This window comes from Amblyomma maculatum, unplaced genomic scaffold, assembly GCF_055883805.1.
Source record: "Amblyomma maculatum isolate TAMU_Amacu unplaced genomic scaffold, ASM5588380v1 scaffold_53, whole genome shotgun sequence".
NCBI lineage: Eukaryota > Metazoa > Arthropoda > Arachnida > Ixodida > Ixodidae > Amblyomma > Amblyomma maculatum.
In genome coordinates, this window is record NW_028146778.1 from 114,587 (window position 1) to 138,197 (window position 23,611).

General features: G+C 45.8%; 1 protein-coding gene across 1 annotated transcript in view; it reads right to left on the reverse strand.

Annotated features, from left to right (window-relative positions):
- Positions 1-22,923, reverse strand: part of LOC146170762 (cell-death-related nuclease 7-like) — a 74,456-nt gene extending 51,533 nt beyond the window's left edge. The window contains exons 1-3 of the mRNA XM_084586795.1: positions 22,726-22,923; positions 7,496-7,685; positions 4,143-4,215 (exon numbers count right to left, since the gene is read on the reverse strand). Coding sequence (XP_084442921.1) covers positions 4,143-4,215; positions 7,496-7,685; positions 22,726-22,841 — 379 coding nt within the window. The 5' untranslated portion in view covers positions 22,842-22,923. The remainder of the gene's footprint in view (positions 1-4,142; positions 4,216-7,495; positions 7,686-22,725) is intronic.
- Between the last annotated feature and the right edge of the window lie 688 nt (positions 22,924-23,611).

The window sequence follows — 23,611 nt, forward strand, 5'->3', positions numbered from 1 at the left end:
TATGGCGGGAGTTACCATTGCTGGCCGTCATGTCGCAGTGGTGTTCACTCTCCTGCACGAATGCCCCGACGACGTTGTTCTTGGCATTGACTTCTTGACAGACCACTCTGCCATAATTGACTGCTCTACCAACCTACTTTACTTTATTACCTTCCGCTCTGCACTGAAGACCCCTGGACACAGCGTGGACACAGGTGAGCCTTCGATCAGCACAGTTTAGCCGCCTTCCTCCTGAAACTGCCGCCTAGATCCCTATGTCGCCATTCCCACCCGTCCAAGACGGCGACTATCTCTCGTGTCCCATTACTGATGTCATGCTGCAGCGGCGGTCACCCTTCTTCATCTAAAGGTGCACATCTCCCAGAATCGCACCACTCTGCCTGTACTTAACTTCAGCTTTTCAACTTAAGTTCTGCCAGAGAGAAATTAACTAGCGGCGTTTTCCCCAATCCCTGATCGTGCCATTTCAGCTCTGACTACAGATCCTTCAACTGGCGTCTCTGCAGCCACTCCCTCATCCTCCACATTGCGTCCTGATGCTCTTAACAGCATGATTGCAGCTGATCTCCAACCTGAATTCGGCGCTGAGTTTCACAAGCTTTTGCTCATCTACAGTAACCTTTTTGACTTCGGTGCCTGGCCGTCGGGTCAAACTACAGTTGACCACCACCGCATTAACACCGGTGACACCAGTTATATTCACAGACGGCCTTATCGCGTTCCGCTTGCCAAGCGAAGCGTCATTGAAACGGAGGTCGAGAAGATGTTAGCGAACAATTTAAGTGAGCCTTCCAGTAGCTGCTGGGCATCCCTTGTGGTGTTGGTCAAGAAGAAAGATAACAGTTGGAGATTCTGCGTAGATAACCGCCATTTGAATAAGATAACCAAAAAGGATGTATATCCTCGTCCGCGTATCGACGACGCGTTTGGTAGTTTGCACGTTCCGGCTACTGGCAGATTTCTGTCGACGAGAGAGACGTACCGTGCGAGAACAGCGTTCATGACCCCTGACGGCCTCTATCAATTTAAAGTCATGCTTTTTGGCCTTTGAAATGCCCGAGCAACCTTCGAACGCGTGGTGGACTCTTTGCTCAGAGGCTCCAAGTGGACCACGTTTTTGTGTTATTTTAACGACGTAGTTGTTTTTACCTCTACATATGACAGCCATGTACTTCGCCTTTCTGCAATCCTTGAGTTTTTTCGCCGCGCCGGACTTGAACCGAATGGAGTGCAGCTTCGGAGACCAAAAAATCAAAGTCCTTGGTCACTTGCTTAATGTATCGGCGTTCAGCCTGACTCTGACAAGATTCGTGCCGTCAGAGAATTTCCCACTCCGCGTTCATCCAGCGATGTTCCAAGTTTTTTTGGCCTTTGTTCCTATTTCGGACGATCTGTGCCGAACTTCGCAGCCCTTGTATGTCATCTCAACCACCTCCTCAAGAAAGCCGTGTCATTGTCTTGAGGGCCTGAACAAGCTGTATCTTTCTCGCAGCTCATTGCTTCTCTCACTACTCCACCCGTCTTGGCCCATCTCAATCCATCCGCCAATACTGAACTCCGCACCGACGCAAGTGGCCATGCATAGGGAGCTATACTCGCTCAGCGACAACACGGCCGTGTAAGGGTGATTGCGTATGCCAGCCGCCTCCTATCAACTCCTGAACAAAATTATACTTCACTGACCGAGTGCTTGGCGCTTGTTTTGGCTATTACAAAATTCCACCCTTAATTTTTGGCCGCCCTTTTACTGTTATAAAAGATCATCATGCCTTGTGCTGGCTTTCCTCTCTCAAAGATCCTACTTGCAGTTTGGGGCGCTGGGCGTTACATTCCAAAACTATACCTTTTTCGACGTCTGCTAGTCCGGTGGGCTTCACTAGGATACAGACTGCTTGTCCCGTCATCCCCCTAGTCCTACCGACTCGGACAACTGTTTCGGTCTTTTGTAATATTGCCGAAGAACAGCACTTAGATTATTCGCTGCATTCCCTTATCCTCCGTCTTACCTCCGACCACCCTGATCCATCTCACGCCTTATTTGTGCTCCACGAGAACACCCTATACCGACGTAATATGCCACCAGATGGCACACACCGTTTGCTCGTCGTTCCCCAGCACCTGTGTTCCACCTTCCTTGAACAGTTCCATGATGCTCCCACGGCTGGCCACTTGGGTGTCTCTCGCAAATACGACAGTCTGCGCACCCGTTTCTACTGGCAGGTGCTCTACCGCTCTGTCCAGCAATATATTGCCGCATTTGAACTGTGTCAGCGTCGGAAGAACAAACAATTTTGCCTTCAGATCATTTGCAGCCGATCTCCATACCGACTGACTCGTTTCCCGTGTAGGCGTTGACCTTCTTGGCCCCTTCCCAGTTTCCTCCTCGGGGAAATAAATGGATCGCCGTCGCCACCGATTACGCTGCGCGGTGCGCTATTACCCGAGCCATCCCGACCAGCTGCGCCACAGACGTGGCTGACTTCCTTCTGGAAAACATGATTCTTCATAATGGTGCCCCTCGTGAACTACTAACTGACCCTGGCCGTTGCTTCCTGTCGCGAGTGGTTTAAGAAATTCTCCGTTCATGCTCCGTCCGCCACAAAGTCACTACCGTCTATTACCCCCCCAAACAACGGCCTCACGGAACGTCTAAACCGTACCCTCACAGACATGCTGGCCATGTATGTGTCTGACGACCACCAAGATTGAGACATTCGTCTACCCTTTGTGACATTCGCCTACAATTTATATGTCCAGTCTACCGCTGGATCCTCTCCATTTTATTTATTATTTGGTCGACACCCGTTACTGCCCTTCGACACCTCCTTACCTGCGGCAGACACCACCAGTACTTATGCCAGTGATGCCGTCACCCGCGCTGATGATGCCCGCCGGATAGCTCCCGCCAGACTCTCCGCATCCCAATGCTTCTAAAAGCTCCGGCACGACAGTCACCACCGTGATGTTCACTACACTCCTGGATCACTCATCTTGCTGTGGCTCCCATGCCGTCGCGTGGGCCTGTGTGAAAAACGTTGGCCCCGTTATACAGGCCCTTACCGTGTTTTGCGCCTCGTGATCGACGTCACTTACGAAGTTGAATCTGTGTATCCGAAGTCCTCGTCCACAGCGCCAACCTCAAAAATAGTGCATGTGTCCTGTATGAAGACCTATTATGCACATTCTCTTTCGCTAACGTAGAAGGCACCGAGACTGTGCTTTTTCGAAGGGTGGTATTGTTACTTTGTGGTATTCGCTGATCGTGCTGAGGATGACGAAGTGCGACAGACTCCCAGAGGAAGAAGACCCTGAGGGGGGTGAAATCGGTGCTGCCATCAACGTTAGTTGTGCGGATAGCTTTTGGACTGTGGATATTCCGCGTAACAATATTATGAGGCGCAAGTGCGATCTTTACAAAGACGACTTCTGAAAGAAGGTTCTCTGAGGGAAACACAATGAGGTTTACTGGAAGATAGCAGGCAACAAATTACACACTGACTGAGATAAGCCAACACGGCATAACTGAGCTTTACCAACATTTCAAATTCTCCACATTTCTTTCAAGATATTTCATTTTTTTCATGGCGCAAGAAATCTTTAGCTAAAATACAAGTTCCTTTTAATCCGAGTTAAGATTCAAAGTAGAGCTAGAAAGGTACGCGTTGATTGTAATATTGCAAAATCGCAATCCTTAATTTACAGAGTGGTATGTTTCGACGAACGCGTTCTCTGAACGTAAATGGCATTATTAGCAGGTAGAATCACGTTGTTAAATCCTAATTCATATCTGGAAATAATAAAATTTTGCCCTAAAGATATAGTGCTCTAATTTGTGATCACACCTTCTGGAAAATAAGAAATAATGAAAATATGTAAAGTTGTTTAGCTATATTTTAGGTTCAAAAAGTGAACACAATAACACGTTCCAAATCTCCATTAACACGGGGTTTATTCTGGTACTGATGTAAATTTGCTCTGCAAAAAAAAAAGGTTCCAGTGATTTCGTGTTTCAGCAAATGGCTCAATACCACCATCAGGGCGGATAAGTGAAATAAAAATGGCCATCACAGTATTTACTAAGGATAATATTGTTCAAATTACAGAAATACTTGTATTTATTTTACAAAATGCGCTGCACTCACCTTTGGAATGTCCACCTCTTGTTCCATTGAAATGTTTTGGGAGCTGATCATTATATGCGACGAAGGCAACATTCTGTAGTAATTGAATATTTTGCATGGCGTAAATATTATTTTTGTAAACGACTTCACGATTGTACACAGCATATCATAGTAGAGACAATTCCCCTATTCAGAGGCAAGCATTATTCAACTCATCATGAATAGCAGCAATACTCAAAGCGCAAGCTCATATTTCTGCCCGATTGATGAACAAGTAAAATAAATTAAGAGCAAAAATTACGATATAGACAAAATAAGTAGTTATCCTTTAATTTCGCTTGCCTTTTATTAAAGTATATTGGCGAATTTGTATAATAATATCACGGCTTAATGAGAGCTGCCAAAGGTATTTAAACGTTGCGCCTAATGGTACCGGGAAGTGCAAAATATAGACTTTTTACTTAGTTTGACCTTCCCCTTTCATGACATTACCGAATTTTTCTGAAATGTTTGGCCAGAAGTCGCTTTGTGAATTCGTTTGGCGAAAAACCAAAGGACGTCAAAAACGCACTTGTAACCCTTTGTGGAATAAAGGGTTTTGGCAAAGGCTGTGATGCAGCTGAGTTGATAGACATCCAACAGTGCTAGTAATGTAGTTTTATTTTGAAACGCTGGAAATAAATATAAAGAACAGGAGAGCGTACAGAATGTAAATAATGACCAAATTAGGGGGGGGGGGGGGGGGGAGGCAGGGCGCAACGCAAAGAACCCGAAATTTTTGTCACTGGCGGTAGAGCGCAGCACATGCAAGCCAAACCACGCAGCTACACAGAGGTCGGAACTTGGTGGCCCTCGGTTGCTTGTATCGCTGAGTCATTTGCACAGCTGGGCACTTTAGGGGCGTTCGCTTCTTACCGATTTCTTTCTATAGGAAACTAAAACTGGCTGAGCAGAGCACAGTACCATGCGAACCCTTTCCCAGTTTTCAACTGCTAACTGCTGCCCCTACCCTGGTGGCTGTGCGGCGGATGCGCACTTTTATACTTCTTTAGGTAGGGCACGTTCGTCGCACATATAGGCCGGCTGGTGGCAACACTGCCCCTCCGCACAAACTAGACGATTGGAACGACCGCATACACGCCCAATAAGACGAGAACGCTTTTATGTAATGGCTTTTTTCAGCTAACCTCGCAGTGCTGTCTACGCATTCAATCGCCACGCTCACTAGTCCACGTCCGTCAGCACGCATCGCTGCGTGCGTCACGACTCTGTACAGGGCAAGTACTCGGGACCAATTCATTAACAGCGCGTCGCGACCGTCGACTGTCCTATGCGGCGGCGCCGAGGCGAAACTAGACGGAAATTTGAATAGGGCACGATTGTTGGGGTGCAATCGTGCGGCTCGAGCGACTGTCGTCTGTTTGGCTGCTCTGTTCCATCGGAAGCAACCCCTCGATTAAGGTTTCGTGTCCAAGTTCTGAGAGCTTGTTCTGTTCGATGAAGGCGTGTGAGTTTGTACGGTGCAAAGTTGCAAGGTTCCAAGCATTACACATGTCGCAACGATGGCAGATAGTTATTGCGCATGCTGCGTTGTTCATTGCAATCGTGCGGCTCGAGCGACTGTCGTCTGTTTGGCTGCTCTGTTCCATCGGAAGCAACCCCTCGATTAAGGTTTCGTGTCCAAGTTCTGAGAGCTTGTTCTGTTCGATGAAGGCGTGTGAGTTTGTACGGTGCAAAGTTGCAAGGTTCCAAGCATTACACATGTCGCCAGTTCCAACTGTGTGTACTGTCTCGAGGAGTTCGTCTCTTATTTAAAGGTTGCATGTGTTAAATGTGCTCGACAATTTTTTTTTCCACAAGCAACGATGGCAGATAGTTATTGCGCATGCTGCGTTGTTCATTGCAAATGTGCTTTCTTGACAGATACAATGCGCCCTATATGCAGCGAATGAGAATAAGCGGCCCATTTTCTTGGGGTGCAGTGCATACTAGTTGATTGTGGGCAGGGTCTCCGTCGCAATAATTTTAGCAGCTTAGCAGATGACGCTCACTGCAGCAGCAGGTATTGCAGGCATACCCTTGCCCTTGCGTGCCTTGTCATTTTCTATGTCCCCCAGCACAGCAGCATCAGACAGTCGATGATCGCGCGGTGCTTTTAAAAAAGTGGCCAGGTGAACATCATATTCTGTGACATATGACTACATCGTGTGATGACCGAGGAAACACTTCGCCCGCTATCAAGGCTTCCGGGTGAGCCGCTGCCACAAGCATTGCCACCAAAAGATAAAAGTGCGGACGGCTCATGCAGCATCTTGTCCCGCTGCCAAGGTGCTGCCCGTAACTGAGGCACGAAAGAATACAAGGACATAGCGCTGATATGGGTATAAGAGAGAACCCCCCCCCCCTTCTCTTGTCCTCGCGGGCGACAAGAAAGGGTTTAGGGGAATTTATCTAGCAAAACTCAACTAACCCTGAAAATGATCCGGTGGGACGCAGGTTGAAAATCCTTGCTGTCGGCTCTATTTCTTTGACGTAGAATAGCAGGAGGTTGTACTACTGACGAGTTTTCGTTTTCTGAATAAGGTCAATGAACTACAATAGAACATAGTTCAGGGAGCTGTTGCTAAGCGATTCATGTCCAGAGTTCGAATGGATTGCGACACAGAACCAGCATCCAAACGTCGGCATTAAAACCGGCAACATGTTTATATAAAGCATACAAAAGCAACGTCTGAAAGCATGGACAAACCAGTCGCCATATAGCACGAAAAGTCAAAAGGGATTTTTAGAAAGGCTAAGGAGAAGCCTATATCATGAAACAAATTGCGGAAAGGCACCCAGAAGGCGTCACTTCTCGTATGGCGCAAAGTGTGAGTTTCGTTCCTTGAAAAAACAGAATAGCTGGTCGCGGAAACATCAAGGCATGATAGAGAATGCGGCTTCCAGCTGAAATGAAGAAGGGTGTTTAGGAGGGACCATTGAGCAATTCCTGCATGGAATTGTAGAAATGCGAATTCGCACTCAAAAATTTTATATTCTCGAGATGGTTAGAGGGTTTTAGGTGAGGCTAGGGGCATGTCATCTGTCGGTAATTTCCAAACTAGAACCATCACTAATGTTTCAAGAGTTGTGAAGGGCATATATTCTCAGAAGGCATGGTGAAAATAAAAACTGAAAACAAACAGCATGTTCCGCTTCATCTTCATGAATGACATTTACACAATAGGAGAGGGACCTGTTGTGTCATCAAGACAATGTGCGATGGCACTTACTAACTGCTAGAAAGCGCATATGCAATAGGTGAGTGGTTTGGAGTTCTCAGCTTCAAACTGCTCGCAGAAATGAGGGAAATATCGGACTGTCCATTGACTTACACGATCTTTAGTCTTGCCATAGATAGGTTCTAATGTGTTTTTAATAGGGTTATATATAGGAAAGTATATATTAGATTGCAACCATATCCATATCCCTTTGGTATTGCTGTCCACGTAGGCCATTTCACCTCCACCCAGTGGTCTATACCCACGGGGATTTTTTGTCTTTGGCAGCTTGTAGAGAACGAACCTGCAAAACAATATCACCCTTGTTAGCACATAACAAAAAAATGGCTTGGTATGAAAACACTGACATTTTAGGAGTATCAAGGTACCATTTCTTAGGTTTTAACTTGAGCGAATACAGACAGCATAAGTGCAAAAATATGATTCTAAATTCTTTTCTCCAATAAGTTCTCCAAAAATATCTGTCCTGCAGACATCACCTCGCACTGGAGCATAGCTTGCGTGGCAAACGTGTGCGCATTTGAGATCATAATCAATGCCTGGTAATCTTTTCATTCACATATTGTTCTTTTATTATCAGGTGCACGTGTCTAATCACGCCAAACCCAAATGCAATATTCTTCAGTTGCTGATCCTCAATAACTCAGAAAGCCTAATCTAGAATCCTATATAGAATGCATTAACTTGCGTAGGTATGAAATCGCAGCTCTTTAATATCATTTCACGAATTTTGCGTATTACTTGACAGATTCACCGTAGTGTGCCTAACAAACCGCCTACCAGCCATGGCAGATAGTAGAAGTGAGGAACGTGCACGCCATGGCTCGCCGAAGGTGGAGCTGAGAGATAGAAATTTCTTCCCCCATTCTTTTGGTGGGGGGAGGGGGCGATTTGGAACATTTTTTAGGTGACAAGTTACATAGTGGTCTCGGGTGTTTATTTGGTGTTGTATGCCCAATTGAACTCGTACGAAAAAGCCTAAATGGCCAGGGAGCAGCGTGTCTGGTTCCGGCTCGAAGGGCACCGGTGGGTTTATTTTTCATTATCTTTCCATTTCCAAGGAGAAGCCCAAGTTAGCAGCACCACCAAAATTGGCTTTGCCACGTTTGCGCGTAATGTCATGCAAGGCGCTGACCAGTCAGTGCCCGACCACGTCACTAGCCAACTTCCAATGCCCAAAGTTATGCCCTTGATTTCTCGCTCACAGCACCGACGCGCAATTTGCTCAGGAAGTTGACCTTATCAGTCTAGCGTTAACATCTCACGGGACGCAAATAACTCCAATGAGGCCCTTGAACTACGCGCGAGTACTGAATGGAATGCATAGGCATCACCCAGAGATAGGGCATGGAATGTAATAAAACTTAATAATTCCATAGGGAGTGTTAACATTTCCTAGCGTTTTTCTTCGCTGCACAAGCACAGCAATACAGTCTTGAATATTAGTTTTCAGCGCCACACGTCGAAAGCAATATCAAAGATCGTCCTAGAAGCTGGGGTCGGAATTACCCAGACAAGACGCCTTAATCTTGTTCACAAGCACCCAATGCGTCACTATAAAAGAATTAGCTGGTACCTTTAAACAATTATCAATATAGAACCAAAATATTATTATAAGAAGAACGCCGGGCTGTATTGTTAAGCAGCCCCAGTATTGTGGAAGGGAGTTCCTGCCCTGGTTCCATCGTGCTTCGTTGTGTCGTGACATCGATAATAGGTTGCGACGGATCACTGGTCCGAAAACGACGATGTAGTGCAGGAGCAGATAATGAGTATTTGGGAAGTTATAGATGCTTTCAGTGAGCTCGGCAAAGCTGCTTCAGGTGAGAGTGCCGAGTGAAAAAAATTATCAGGGGTTTAGCTTTACTTAAATCCGGTAGGTTGCGTGAGCAAAACCGACGTAGATTCTCTTTCTCTTCTTTCTTCTTCTGCTGCTTCTTCTTCGTCTTCTGCAGCTCGGCGTGGCTAACGACCGGGTTTACCCGACGGCTTAAACAGGGGCCCCATCTGCGGTCGCTTTAAAGGTCAGACGTGGCTACCAGCTGGGTTTACACAACGGGCTGAAACCTGGGGCAGTACTGCTTACGCTATAAAATCACAAGCTATCAAGCCACCCCAGTTCAAACCCCCTAACTAGTCTCAAGATTTCGGTTGGTCTAAGCATTGTATGGCGTACCTAAATTAAACCGCCTGGGCAGGCAAGTATTTTACGAAATTAACGAAAGATTTTCCACTATAGTTTGCCGAATTGTCAGTAGCTCTATACCGGTTGCCCGAGGTCTTTAAACGCATCGCTCGATAGATACAGAGAATCAGGTGAAGTGAATGTAGGCATACGTCCGCGAAACATTCCACAATGCTTTAATACCTATTTTCTCTCTCTACTTTTGCCTGAGAGACCTCCACTCTTACACAAGGGTCAACGTCAACCGCGTCGTCCTGAGAGCGAAAACTAAGAACATGGCAGTCATAAATTAGCAAATAAACTGTAATGAGTTTAGTAGTCTTAACGAAGACAGAACTGAAATCAAACCGCTCCCTGTCAAATGTGCAGCTTATGCTGGTAAATGCAGAACATAACTGCAGTGAGCCACCTTATTAGAGTGCATAAAGATGGATGCGGCAAAAAGCCAAATATCAGTTTAGCGGGGAGAGGGGGGGGGGTGTATGCAAACTTTGTAAAACAATGTTGCTTCCACAGTTGCAAACAACATTCTCAATCCCAGGGAGAATCTCGATGTGTTGAGTCACTCTTGTTTCTGCATCCTTTTGAAGCATGCTAGCAGCAGTACGTTTGACAAAAGTACTTGCCCGCTCACAAAGCAGGCCTCATAGATAACGATACTGAACAGCTACAGACCTTCATCGAGTTTCCATCCTATAAACAGCAGTGGCGTACGTGATCCCATCTTGATGTATGATTCGATCTTATAACACAATAAGCGTGTCTGGCGCGCTTTGAACATCGGTCGGGGGCGGGGGCCCTTTTACATAAAGGACGAAAGTGATTAAGCTCGACGACTCGTCAGAGATATAAATTAAGTGCCGTATGTAACCCATCATATTCTGAAAATTTGGAGAACGCTTAAGCTTCGCCTTCAAGAGTGGAACGCGATAGCGTTATTGCACCTCGTTCGCACCGCCCACTCATTCGCTCGGTATGCTCTTGAGTCACACAAAGACATAGTTTTCATACTCAACACTTCTAAGTGCACTGTACAACTTTTTTCTAATTATTTGTTCAAACAAGTGCTTCTCACAATCTACATTATCGCACTGTGTTGTGTACACTACAACGTTTCTTGCTCCCGTGTTCCTTTAGCGTTCACACGCACTGAGTATGTCGGTCAGTCAGCACACACATACACAAACACATCAACTGGCATTTTCACTCATCGTAGTGTAAGTCATTTTCGACTCCTTCAAATCGCTCTTCTGGCATGACACACCTGGATGAATGTCGTTCGTTGTCTTCAAGAGCACTGTCATCACGCTATGATTGCGGTAGTGTGAACAGCACCCGTATCTGCATCATCCGCATTGGCATCCCTTCTGAATTCGTCAATTGGTGCCTCCTGTGGTCTGCCTTCTATTGCATCTCCGCTGTACGCCGCTGCGCTACGGCGCAGCGATCACGTCAGAGGCGTCCGGCATCAGACGCTGCACCTAGCAATCGCGCTGTGAGCGAAAAGAGGAGCCGCGTCGCCTAAACACCACTGTTCGAGTGACGCACGCTGGATGTTGGAAGGGAAGAGAGCGAGAAAACTTATTAAACGCAAGGGTATTGGGGCATCCTCGCACCGGTACCCGCGCGGCCCGAAGGGGAGAAGCGGGTGAGCGAAGATATTGATCTAAAGAAAGGAAAGACGCTTGATTCCACAACCCGTGAGGGTGCACGGCGAAATTTCAGGGGCGAGTGGCGCGCCACGTGTCGGAGCAGCGCCCCACATTGCGAGGAGGGGTTCTTCTGTGTTTGCCGCAAGATGGCTCTGCCTGTGCGCAGAGCGCAGAAGAAATGTAGCGGAAACGTACTTCGCTACTCGTGTAACTGCGACTTCTGTAAGTTACATGCTCATAATTACCGATATACACCGCAGTATAACGTTCTACGGCAAATTTCTAAGGCGACACCGCATTCACTAGAAGCGCTTTTGTACCGCTTTCAAGCATCGAACTCGTGGCTGAGTCATAATGGCGCTACCAGATAGGTCCTTGCGACTCGTCACAATCAATGTTCGAGGGCTTAAAGCGAGGAGGAGACAACGGCAGTTATATAGGTTTGCAGTGGAATAAGATATAGACATCCTTGCTGTACAGGAAACTAAAATCGACGGCGACGATGAGACCGAGAGTATGGTGCTCCCTTTCACGTCAATGTACTACGCGTGTGTTGGTCATGCTGTCGGGAGATCTGCGGGGTGTGCACTCTTTGTTCGGCAACATTTGGGGCTGGATGTACAGGCAGTGAAGACGGACATGTCGGGGCGCACGGTTGTATGCGATTTTGGTTTTGGCTCAGTAGAGGGGCGGGTGATATGTTTGTATGCTCCTAATGTGCTCGAGAAAAGACGACAGTTTTTTGAGTGTCTCAAAAATTTTGTGAGTGTTGACCGAAAACTTGTACTGATGGGCGACTTTGCGTGCTACCGGCGCGTGATAAAGCGAGTGTTACACCGCACAGAGACGCCAGCACGGCAGTATTGAGCAAAATAACTGACGAATTTGGGCTCGAAGACGTGGCAGAATCCCTAGGAAAAGAGCTGTGCGTTCGCTTCACGCATTTTCGAGCAGCAAGTCATGCCAGATTAGATAGGGTGTACGTGTCGGCCGAACTGATTGCGCTTTGTCGTGAGTACTACGTGAAGTCTGTTTCATTCAGTGACCATTGCCTGGTAAGGGTTGACAATACACATAAGGAAAAAAAGGAAATCTTCATATGGGATCTGTGGAAATTGAACGCGAAAATTTTGGATGCCGATGTTTTCAAAGAACAGGTGTCAGTTATGCTTGAAAAAATTCAGAACGATACAGCTACAGCGATAAGCGAGCAATGGGAAACATTCAAACAAATAACAAAAATGAAGGCATTGGAACGAGCCAGTGCCATAAAGCATGCGAAGAATAAGTATGAGGCAGAATTGCGGAAAACCTTGCAAATGCTGATAAATGAAGAAAATATAGCCCCCGGCACATTCAAGGCCGATATCTGTGAACTCAAGCAAAAGCTGGAGCAGATAGATATCGAACGTTATCACGGGGCGCTTGTTCGAGCAAGCGCAGAAAAAGAGATAACCGGTGAGGCCCCAACTAAAAGGACCCTGGCAATGGAACGCAAATGGGCCAGCAAGAACATGATTTCTGAAATTGAGCAGGACGGAGTTATCGTAAAAGAAAAAAAAAAGGACATCGAGCACGCTTTCACACTTTTCTATACAGCCTTACTCATGAGTAGAGGGGTCGACTCAAACAGCTTTAAAGCAGAATTCCTGAATTTGATGCCCAGAATTGATGACAACTCAAAAGAGAGGTTAGAGCGCCCGATTACAGCCGATGAAATAGAGTTGGCACTTGACGACTTAACACGCGGGAAATCCCCGGGGCCAGATGGATTAAGCGCCAATTTTTACAAAGCTTTTAAGCAGGAACTAGTGCCTATATTAAGATCCGTATAACTCGTGCTATGGTCTTTCCAGTTGTGATGTATGGATGCGAGAGTTGTACTGTGAAAAAGGCTGACCGCCGAAGAATTGACGCGTTTGAATTGTGGTGCTGGCGAAGACTCTTGAGAGTTCCTTGGACTACCAGAAGATCAAATCAGTCGATATTGTCGACCATAAACTCTGACTGCTCATTGGAGGGTGAAATTCTAAAGCTAAAGCTCAGCTACTTTGGTCATCTGATGAGAAGAGAGGAGTCGCTGGAGAAAGATTTGATGTTGGGAAAGGTTGAGGGTCGCCGGAGAAGGGGTAGGCAGCGAACGCGATGGTTAGATGGCATCCTCGAGGCACTGCAGATGAAGTTATGCGATGTTAGGTAGATAATGAGAGACCGGAAAGCGTGGCGTGACATGGTTCATAGGATCACGAAGAGTCGGACACGACTGAACGACTGAACTGCACTGAGCGCCTATATTGGTTCGAGTTTTAGATGATGCTTACGAACGAAAGCGTCTACCGCCTTCATTCCTGTCCACTCATAAAGTTCTGATCCCCAAAACAGATGATCGAGCCGCATTAAGGCAAGTGAATGCCTATCGTCCTATTAGCTAAACCAATGTTGATTATAAGATATACATGAAAGCACTCGCTAAAAGACTTCAAACGGTTATGAAGGATATAGTTGGACCACATCAGACGTGCGGTATCAGAGACCGATCAATATTCACGAACATCCACACGGCGAGACGCGTGCTGGATTGCTGCGATGCTCTACACATGCGCGTCGCAATGCTCCAGCTCGATTTGGAGAAAGCGTTCGACCGAGTGCCACATGCAATTCTGTTTACCATTTTGCAACATGTAAACGTCGGAACACACATCACAGAGGGTGTCAAAATGGCGTACAGTGGTTGCACGACGCGGCAAATAATCAACAAGTCGGTGGGAGCGCGCATCGAGGTGCAACAATCTGTGCGCCAGGGTTGCCCCCTCTCGCCTCTACTCTTTGATATGTACATAGAACCCCTTTGCCTCAGTATCATATCAGTATCAAAGGCTTCAAACTACAGCAAGCCGAGATCAACCTCCTTGCATATGCCGACGACGTTGCGGTTTTCTGCGTTGACTATGAGAGCATTTTGAAAACAGTGGATATTGTGAAGCGTTTCTGTGCTGCCAGCGGAAGTGCTGTCAATTGGGCTAAGTGCCTTGGATTTTGGCATGGTACTTGGCCAAAGACCCCTGGTACTTTCGCCAACATGCAATGGCTTAGTACACCGGCGAAGTACCTAGGCGCTCCGTTAGAGTTTTACCGCGACAGTGAGCCCTACTGGCGGAATCAAGTTGGGGAAATGCGTGACAGGACGGAGAGGGTGAAAGGTTGGGACTTGTCCATATTCGGACGCAGCACTGTGTGCAATGTGTTTTTTGTTAGTAAATTGTGGTATGTGCTAAGTGTTCTGCACTGCTCGCGCGCTAATGTGCAAAAGTTTCACCGCATATTCGCTGTCTTTGTGTGGGGGTCGGTATGGGAGAGGACAAGCCGTACAAACCTCTTCCGTAGTGTTGGTAATGGAGGCCTTGGCTTGTCGCATTTATACCTGCGGCAGGCAGTTAATCGTTTCTGCTTCCTTCGAGACGTGAAGGACCGTTTTTTACGCACTGTGTTACAGATCAGATTAAGCAAACTCCTACCCGATTTTGTTGTTTCTACCGAACACGTAACAGCACGTGTTGTTTTTTTTTCTCAAGGAGGTCGTAGCGGCCTGTAATTTCTTAAGTGCGCGATTCTGACGCGATTATTTAGCTGTAGTAAAGCGCAAAAAGTTGTACAAGGACCTTAAAGACGTAGTTTTTCCTGTACCACGGTATCGCACCATGTACAGTGCCAATCCCGGTAGCGACGTTTTAAAGCGCGTAAAGAGAATGCATGTGGCTCCAGGCGCAAAGTCCTTTTTCTTTAGGCTCCACACCAAAACCTTAGAGGTAAAAACCTGGATGGAGGAAAAGGGACCGTACGTTCCCTGGGGTGTGTATTGTTTATTATGCAGAAAGCCCGAAACCGTCGAGCACTTCTTCTTGGAGTGTTTGGGTGACGTGTTCTTTTGGGACATACTGCAAAGAACACTGAAAAAAGACCTGCCACTAGACCCCCGAGGAATTCGTTTCCTAGCTGTGGAAAATGATGAAGGCGTCCCTTTCGACGCAGTAATGCTGATGGGATTGCACTGTATATGGAAAGCCTGCATGGCAGCGCGACACGCCGACATTGATGCAAGGCCAGTACTACTGCGAATCCGTTGCGGCGTTCGTGGCAACCCACAATAATGTGTACCCGGTGCCCGAATGGGTATCGAGAATTGAGCCCCTTATGCACATGAACAGTTTTTAGCCCCTTTACATCAGTCAAGGTTATGCTAGAAGTTTTAGCCCATACCGACGCTATGTACATTCTTCTCAAGTGTTCTTTCACTTTTCTTGTGTCGCGATGTATGTCTAAGCAGGCAATAAAAAAAAAAAAAAACTCGTGGCTGCGTGGTAGCGTCTCTGTCTCCCACTCCGGAGACCCTGGTTCGATTCCCACCCAGCCCATCTTGGAAGTTGCTTTTTATTTATGAAGTACATGCCAGGATTTATCGCTCACGGCCAACGACGCCGACGACACTGGCTTTTCTGCGACACGAGCTCCTTAACGCTACCGCGTGAATATGCTGCACAGCTTCACCTCTCTTCCTGGTTCTTAAGTAGACGGGATAAAGTTATGATGTGTGCAGGGTGTATCTTGACGTCGCGACCTACATGTGATGCAGACCACAGATACCTAATGCGGTTTCTAATGCCTCTACAATTTCGTCGTGATGCATCGACCACAAAAGGGCGATATTTATGACAAGGTCCACACACCGTAGAAACTCGAGCAACATATTGTGCATGTTAGGTTTTCACTGGGAAGTTGTGTCCTTGATAGCTGTTGCCCTTAAAATACACAGACGTTCTTAGAAGGCCTTTCGTCTAGCTAATGCTTGGTATATATTCATAGGACTACGCCCACAGTGTAGTGAACCAAAACCGAGCCTCGAAGTGCATCCATACCACAAAGGTATCCACAGTTTCGGCCAACGTACCCTGTTCGCAGATTTGTTCATGGAGCTGGAGTAACGTGGAAGCTCCAACCAACTTTGTGTTTGTATATCTAGAGTGGGCTGCTCTAGTAGGAGTGCCACAGAGAGAATGCAGATTCATCACAGTGGCGGCCATTTTGTGGTAGATTGAACGCAGGGAAAGGCTGCAGGCATATCTAAATACTTATCATTATTTGTCTCGGCTTGCTCTACTGGAAGTTGTGTTCTGTACGCATGTCATAGCCCCTCGGACGCATGCTCACAGCCCCTTATTCGGGAACGGGCCTGTGGCCACACTGGAATACATAGGAGGTATTCAAGTGATATATGCGGGGTCAATTTGTGCCACCTATCGACCGTGGCCTTGGCCTCATCGAGTATAGCTGGCTACCTTTGACGAATAATCATTCGCTTTTAACATGGCGCACTTGTAGTGGATAGGTGGAATGGCTGAGGTGTAGCGCGAAATTAGTACTGCGGAGGATGCGCGATCATTAAGTCAAGAAAACTTAGCACCGAGAAAAAAACCTAGGTCAAGAAAAGCATGCAGCGTTACTACAGTCTAGGGGAATCTTGCCCGTAAACCTTTCGTGCTCGGCTTAAAATAATCCAAATTTGCAATCTATGAAAACGGTTATCTATCGGGCGTTGGTAGGAGACAAAACGTGAGAAGCATCGTTCAGAAGGCAATCACGTTACCGAAATTCCAGTCGAAATCAAGAGATAGAAAGAGGCATGGTCATGGCCTGCAATAGAAGTCTATAGATAACAAATGATCGCTCAGGGTGTCTAAATGGATGCCAAAAAACTAAATGTAGCATGACTGACACAGCAGACAACTAAAGGGGAAATGAGTGGATAGTGGATAAGATTGAAACGCTTGCGATAACGTTTACCCCGCTTTGACAAGGACAGGATAATCGCATAAAATATTGGTATTGCCTACCCCTTCAAATATGTGTAGTCTGTCAAGTGACGTTTATTAATGTAGCAGCACTATATTATAGGGCTGCTACATTAATAAACGTCCCTTAATAAACGCTAAGAAAGCGAGTTTCGCATGGTCATGACCTTTTTGGCGTTGTAAAAGAAGAGCGAGTTAGTATATCAGAAATGAATGCTACCATTGGATAGAGGAGGAGGAGGAAAAACATTTATTATGTAAACTTCCTTTTTGGATAGAGCGTCAAGGAAAGGTACGCATACGACTGAATTGTTGATGTGGGGTAACTAGTTAAATAATAAGAGCAATTAAGTTAGTCAGACGTCGAAATAGCTGGGAGGGGTAATGTGGAGTTCTAACGAGGGTCACGTGGTATTCGACTTCCGAAGACGTAGGTCTAACTTTTGGTCGCGGGAAATTTGAAATCTTCGAAAGCGAACGAGCGGGAAGGGGTCTCGTTTGCGGGCACAAATTGGTGGGAATGGTTAGAAAACCTACAAAGAAAAGTAATCAACTAAATGCAGTCGAAAAATTCCGAGAGTACTGCAGAATTTGCAGTAAAGAAATCACAAGCCTGAGCGTTGCGGCGGCACGCGGTGCATCACGCGCCCTTCTCCGAACAAAATCAGCTTTCAGTTGAACGCATCGAATTTTATCGGCGTTTTATAACTGATCTATAGGAAAGGAAAAACTCATAATCTATCACTCGCGAAAGCCCGCTGACACATCTCGCTGACAAAACAGCAACGCTACGGCTTACGCATTTCTGCAGTGATCTCAAAAAATGTTTATTACCACACTCGTATCCATTAGCTAATAGCCGTAGGCCACCGCATTATACGAAATATCATTAGAGAAGATGTAAACACCGATCAGGTCAAGTAGTACGAATGTATCTGCATGGCCCAGGAGTTGAGTCTGGAAAGCGTAAAGCTTGGAATTCGAGGTCTGTTCTCACACCACCCTCCCATTTTTGAGGCGTTGCTGTAACGAGCAGCAGCTTCCAACTCGTTACTGTTATGTGGTGTGATACTGCCGCACAGAATGTTAAGCGGTTAGAGCCCTGCCGTGCCCCATGTAAAATCGCACCCGGTAAAATATTTTGAATTTTCTCTAGAGTGCCTCTGTATTGCGGCAGATTGCGGCCTCTCAGGCGGCCGCAGTAAAAGCAGCAGCACCGGAAGCAAGCTCACCGCCTCAGTTCAGCAGCAGGCTTGAGAAATGCGCGTTGTGGTAATCGTTCAGGAGACACCTTCAACTTGAATGCTTAGACCCTCACTTAGGCGGACGCATGATACAGCCGTTATTATTTACGGCTAAGGCAGCACAGATTTCACATGCTGTTACGGAATGCATTCGTAAACTTCAGACTTCATGCTTAAAGCGCTGGGGAGCCAGGACTTTTATTACATTTCACATCCCCCATTAACAGTTATTTTATTAAGATCTCGTTATTTCACTGGCTGAACACAGAACAACATCGTGTTTGTTGTAGGTAAGCATGCAATGTAAAAAGAAATAATTTCGAAACATTTTGGGCAGTTATAAAATATTTACAATGCCGAATTGAGTACATGAACAGACGAAAGCTGACACATTTACTATTTTATTACTTGAGATAAAATGTATTATTTGCATAAACCCCCGTATAGATACGTGATTTGTGGGTAGTTAATTTTGCAAAATGTCAAGTGTTAAATGCCTACCAAGCTAGCAGAAAAGGCCACTTTTTATGTTGTCAGTGAAGAAAAATACTGTAGACTTAAAGCAGCGTGTAGATGATCATGATGTGGAAACCACAAAACAAAGTGCTTTTTTAGCGGTCAATGCTTCTGCTGGCGAAAACGCCACGTAAAGGGTAAGCCCTCTAAAGATGAGACAGCGCGATGTTTCTAGCGAGTTAAAAGGCGTTTTTATTCAAAAGCGCATCTGAAGGATAACTTCTTGCTTGTTACCCAGGGTACAAAATAGCTGTCCTCACCAAAGCTGAAGTTATTCCAGATGAAGTCAAAGGTGAAATTAACCCCTCCAGGATTTTGTCACCCCATAAGCTTACGAAGTTGCAATAAAACTTTATATACTGGAATGAACTTTGGATGCATCATAATATATCGCAGGTAGCACAAAGTGGGCTCTGAAAGGTGGGCCCCGGTGGGCGCGATGTAGGCAGTGCAGAACAGCCCCGATGGGCTCAATGTGGGTGCTGCAAGTGGGGCCGACGTAGGCCCAAAGGGGGCTGTCGACAAGCTCCAATGGGCCCCACTAGGGGCCGGATGCAGGCAGCCCTTGCGGGGCTGCCCACATTTTTCCGGCGCTGTTAAAAGGGCACATCCCGCCAACTCCCCGCGATGGTCCTACTTTGGACCGATTTGGGCAGCCGCTTTGGAGGAACATGTTTTTTTATTTCAGTTAGCCCCTCAGATAATGACATAGGACCAATGCGGGTTCTATAGGGCTAGCTGCACTTGGGCTTGCCCACATTATTCTCATAGGGGTCCGACGTAGGAAATTGATGGAAAGCCCTAGTCTAAGTTTTCCCAATCAATATTTATGCACATAATTAAGTAATTATTTTATACATGTCTGCACTTTCTAAACAGCCACAATAATAAATTTTACAATAAATCATAACATTCATCTAGCCGAAATGACTTCATGTACAGAATTTTGAATATTTGGGGGCTGGGATTTAAAAAATTCCTATGCAAAATCTACTACCCCATTCCAGCTGAAATGACGTTCACAAAGTATCAAAATATCGTCTACGTTATCTGATAAGTGATTCAACATCGTTACTTGCCTAGATTTTCCGAAATCGAGGAAAAACTGCTCTCGGTGGCGTGCACAATTTTCGCAGAAGAGAGTCGAAACGCTGCTTTGACATGGTGCGTCATCTGTCGAGCAGCGAGGCAAGCTCCATCCCGGCCATTGGCACGCTTGCCTCGCTGCCCGACAGATGAGGCACCATGTCAAAGCAGCGTTTCGACTCTCTTCTGCGAAAATTGTGCCCGCCACAGAGAGCAGTTTTTCCTCGATTTCGGAAAATCTAGGCAAGTAACGATGTTGAATCACTTATCAGATAACGTAGACGATATTTTTATACTTTGTGAACGTTATTTCAGCTCGAATGGGGTAGTAGATTTTGCATAGGAATTTTTTAAATCCCAGCCCCCAAATATTCAAGTCCCTGTACATCTTGTTCAGGCTATGGAGATGTGGGTTCTGAACAGTAATATTGTGCTACGAGTTGCAGGCTGTCCAAAGCAACCAGATAAGAGGCAACAGTTAGCAATCAGTTTGCTTTAGTATTTCTAGCGCGATTTGCATGAGCGCGAGAACTAAAGCCATGTAAATTTTTAATCGACTAAACAAGGCAACAACGGTTACACAAATCATCTATAATAGTAATTTAGGGCAACATCTAATGAAAATAAAGGTTGGAAACAATGATTACGAAATTGCACGCATGCCTTCTAGCCCCATCACGGCCGATGTGGGACCTACAGCAGTTTTGTGTGGGCAGCCCCAATTGGGCTGGACATTGTTTTTGAACCTAGAGGCCACCTGCTGTTGCACGGGCCTTCAAAGTCCCCACAAAGGACCGATTTTGGTACCATGCGGGCACGCCCGCCTTCCAGCCCCATTACAGCCTATGTGGGACCTAAAGCAGTTTAGCTATGGCTGCCTCGTTTGGGCTTCACGAGGGCTTGCCGAAATTGAGCCCTTATTCATATTTCACCTGCCCTCAAGTAACCTACAAGGTGCCGATTGGGGCAGCATGTGGGTATGTCCGTTTTCTTGCCCCACTACGGCCGATGTTGGTCCCAAAAAGATTTAATGTGGGCGGCCTCCTTTCTGATCTACGAGGGCTTTCCCATAAAAAGCCCACATTTAGGTTGGATTGCCCTCAAATATCCGGCAAGGGACCCTTGTGGTCTGGAGGCAGGAATGTGCTCTGCATTAGCCCAAGAAACACCGCTATGGGACCCATGCAGGAGGAGCAGGGGCAAGCCCAAATGGGGCTTGAACACTTTTGCCCCATCGGGGATTGATGCAGGTTTTATGATGGTTGCCCCAGCCCCACTTGCCTACATCGGACCTACTGGGGCCCCACATTCTGTGCTACCTGAGACCTTTCTTCCCGAAATAATGTAGTGCATTCCGCAGCTACAAGGGGCTCTCACTGAAACGTCATATTATATCCTTTGTAATTTAGTCTAAATGCTCCGGAAGATGATCTGCAGCGCTAAATATAAATACTACGAAGCAGTTTATTTCATACTGCCTTTTTTTCCAAGCAGTGAAAGGTTGACACCCATTTAGGCAGTATCATCGCATTATTGGCGCTTCATTGCGTTGTTCAGTACGTCCTTTTTGCTTTCAGCTTTGCGTCACAAAAATGTCTCCGTAAGCCAAGGGCCGCTCCAAAATCGTGTTTATGTGACATCATTAGCAACGCCAACTGTGATGACGTTGACAGCGACTGTCTTTCTAAGTTGCTGACACGCTACATAAGAACCAAACATTCTAGTATATCTGAATACTGATTTCAATGGTCTACACGTAGTTCACCTAGGCACATACACTTTTTTCATGAAGAAGAGCGTTATATGTATGTCAGGTGGCCGTTAGAATATTTTCTTAGCTTATTACCTTATAATAGATTCCTTTATATAGATTCCGTTATAATAAAATTACCTTAAAATAGATAATAAGTGCGAAATAAAATAAGCCAAATAAGGTAGTGGCAATGAAGGAGAGCCAAAGTGCTTACAGTGAGCGATGAACCGTAGATATGAGCCATTACGGTCGTCGCCTCCTATTACAATGACTAGGCGTCCTCCACACAATTTTTCCCCTTTTTTCTTCTAGTTAGCGATTGCTGCTACACTTTTCTTTAGATCTATCTTCTCTTCTCGTTGATCGTTTTCCTCTTGCCTTCATTGTATATTCCGCAGGGTTCAAAACCCAGTTTTCTTCTTTTTTTTTTACATTTCCACGTGGTGTCGCTTTATTTTCAATAATTTTTGTCTTCTTTTCAGCCCAAATGCGTTTGTTTATTTACTTCTGCCAGCATTGATAGCGAACATGTTTACATCATAACCGAAAAGTTTTCAACTTCTCGTTAGCGACTTTGCTACCAAAGAAACAGTGGCCGTTTCCCTGCTTGCTACTTTGCCGTCCTCCACATTTCTTTCTTCAGAATAAACCACCTTTATGGCCCGGTGCATTGGTGATCACACTATCGAAGGTATCAACAAGCGCTTTGCTGAAAACGTTGGCTGCGGGTTCTGGCTGCTCGTATGTTGTTCTATCTCAAACGAAAATTGAAATAAAAAAGGCTACTAATGGCATCCCCCTTCGCCCTTTGCCTAGTATAGACTATGAGAAATGGAAAAACGAGAATTTCTATGTAGTTAAGATGTATCTGTAACAAGAAAATTGTAACTTGAGGTTGTACGAGAGCATATGAATCCTTGGCAAATCAATTCAAGTATGAAATTTTATCTCCGTTATCGGTGCTTGGTTACCGATTGGTGGAAAAATGCATTGGATGCTGCAAATTCGGTTCACTGTTTAAAAAATATATTGAACACTTACCAATCAACAGGCTTTCCGGCCGGATTCTTGCATGTTATCTTCTGGGCCAACACTTGATGACTATTAAAAGACGCAGCTGCGAAAATTATAGTGACAGTTAAGATAAACTGAGACATAATGGCAGTTCCTAACTGCTGCTTCGGTGGCGAGGTTAGGTTCTAAACTTGAAGAGTCTTTATGAAGTGATAGTCATAGAGCTCAAAAAGTTGCCCTGATATCTTTCTTGAAGGGCGACCTTTAGGCAAAACAAGACTCTTTCAAATACTACGTGCACTCTGCGCAGCAGCTTTGCAGCCAAAGAATAAGCGTGTCATGTTGAAGACGGACAGGAAAACGTCCATGACCCCGTGACGAAAAACAGAGAGAATGTCATCACAGACAAAGATGAAGCCGTTCTGGAAAGGCCACAATTCTCTCCAAGATGGTGCGTCAGCAGCGCAGACTAACGTAGAGTGTAAGGATTTCCAAAATGCGGTGCCCGAGATAAAATTATAAAACATGCTTTGGTATCACGATAGGATACCAACTCCGCGTGTCAAGTTCTTTCAGGAAGCGATGTGCTGTTTCTATCAAGATGAGTTGTATTTCCACATGGAGCAGTCATAGTTTGACCATTACAGAGCGCTGCTCGTCGCTGACGCGATTCTGACGTCACTAGAGTTACCAGTAGCCATAAAGGGTCATAGCAAGAAGTGTTTCTGATTTCATAGTAATTATTTTTATATTCTATAGATTATGGGTTGAAATATAGGTAGCACGTATCGCTCAAACCTACAACTCTTTCCTAAAAAGGTGAAGGAGTGATGAAGAAATGCGGCTCTTCATTGCGTGCAAAAGGACACGTACTGTCATGACACCTTAGAGTGAGATGCGTTTTTTGTTTGCT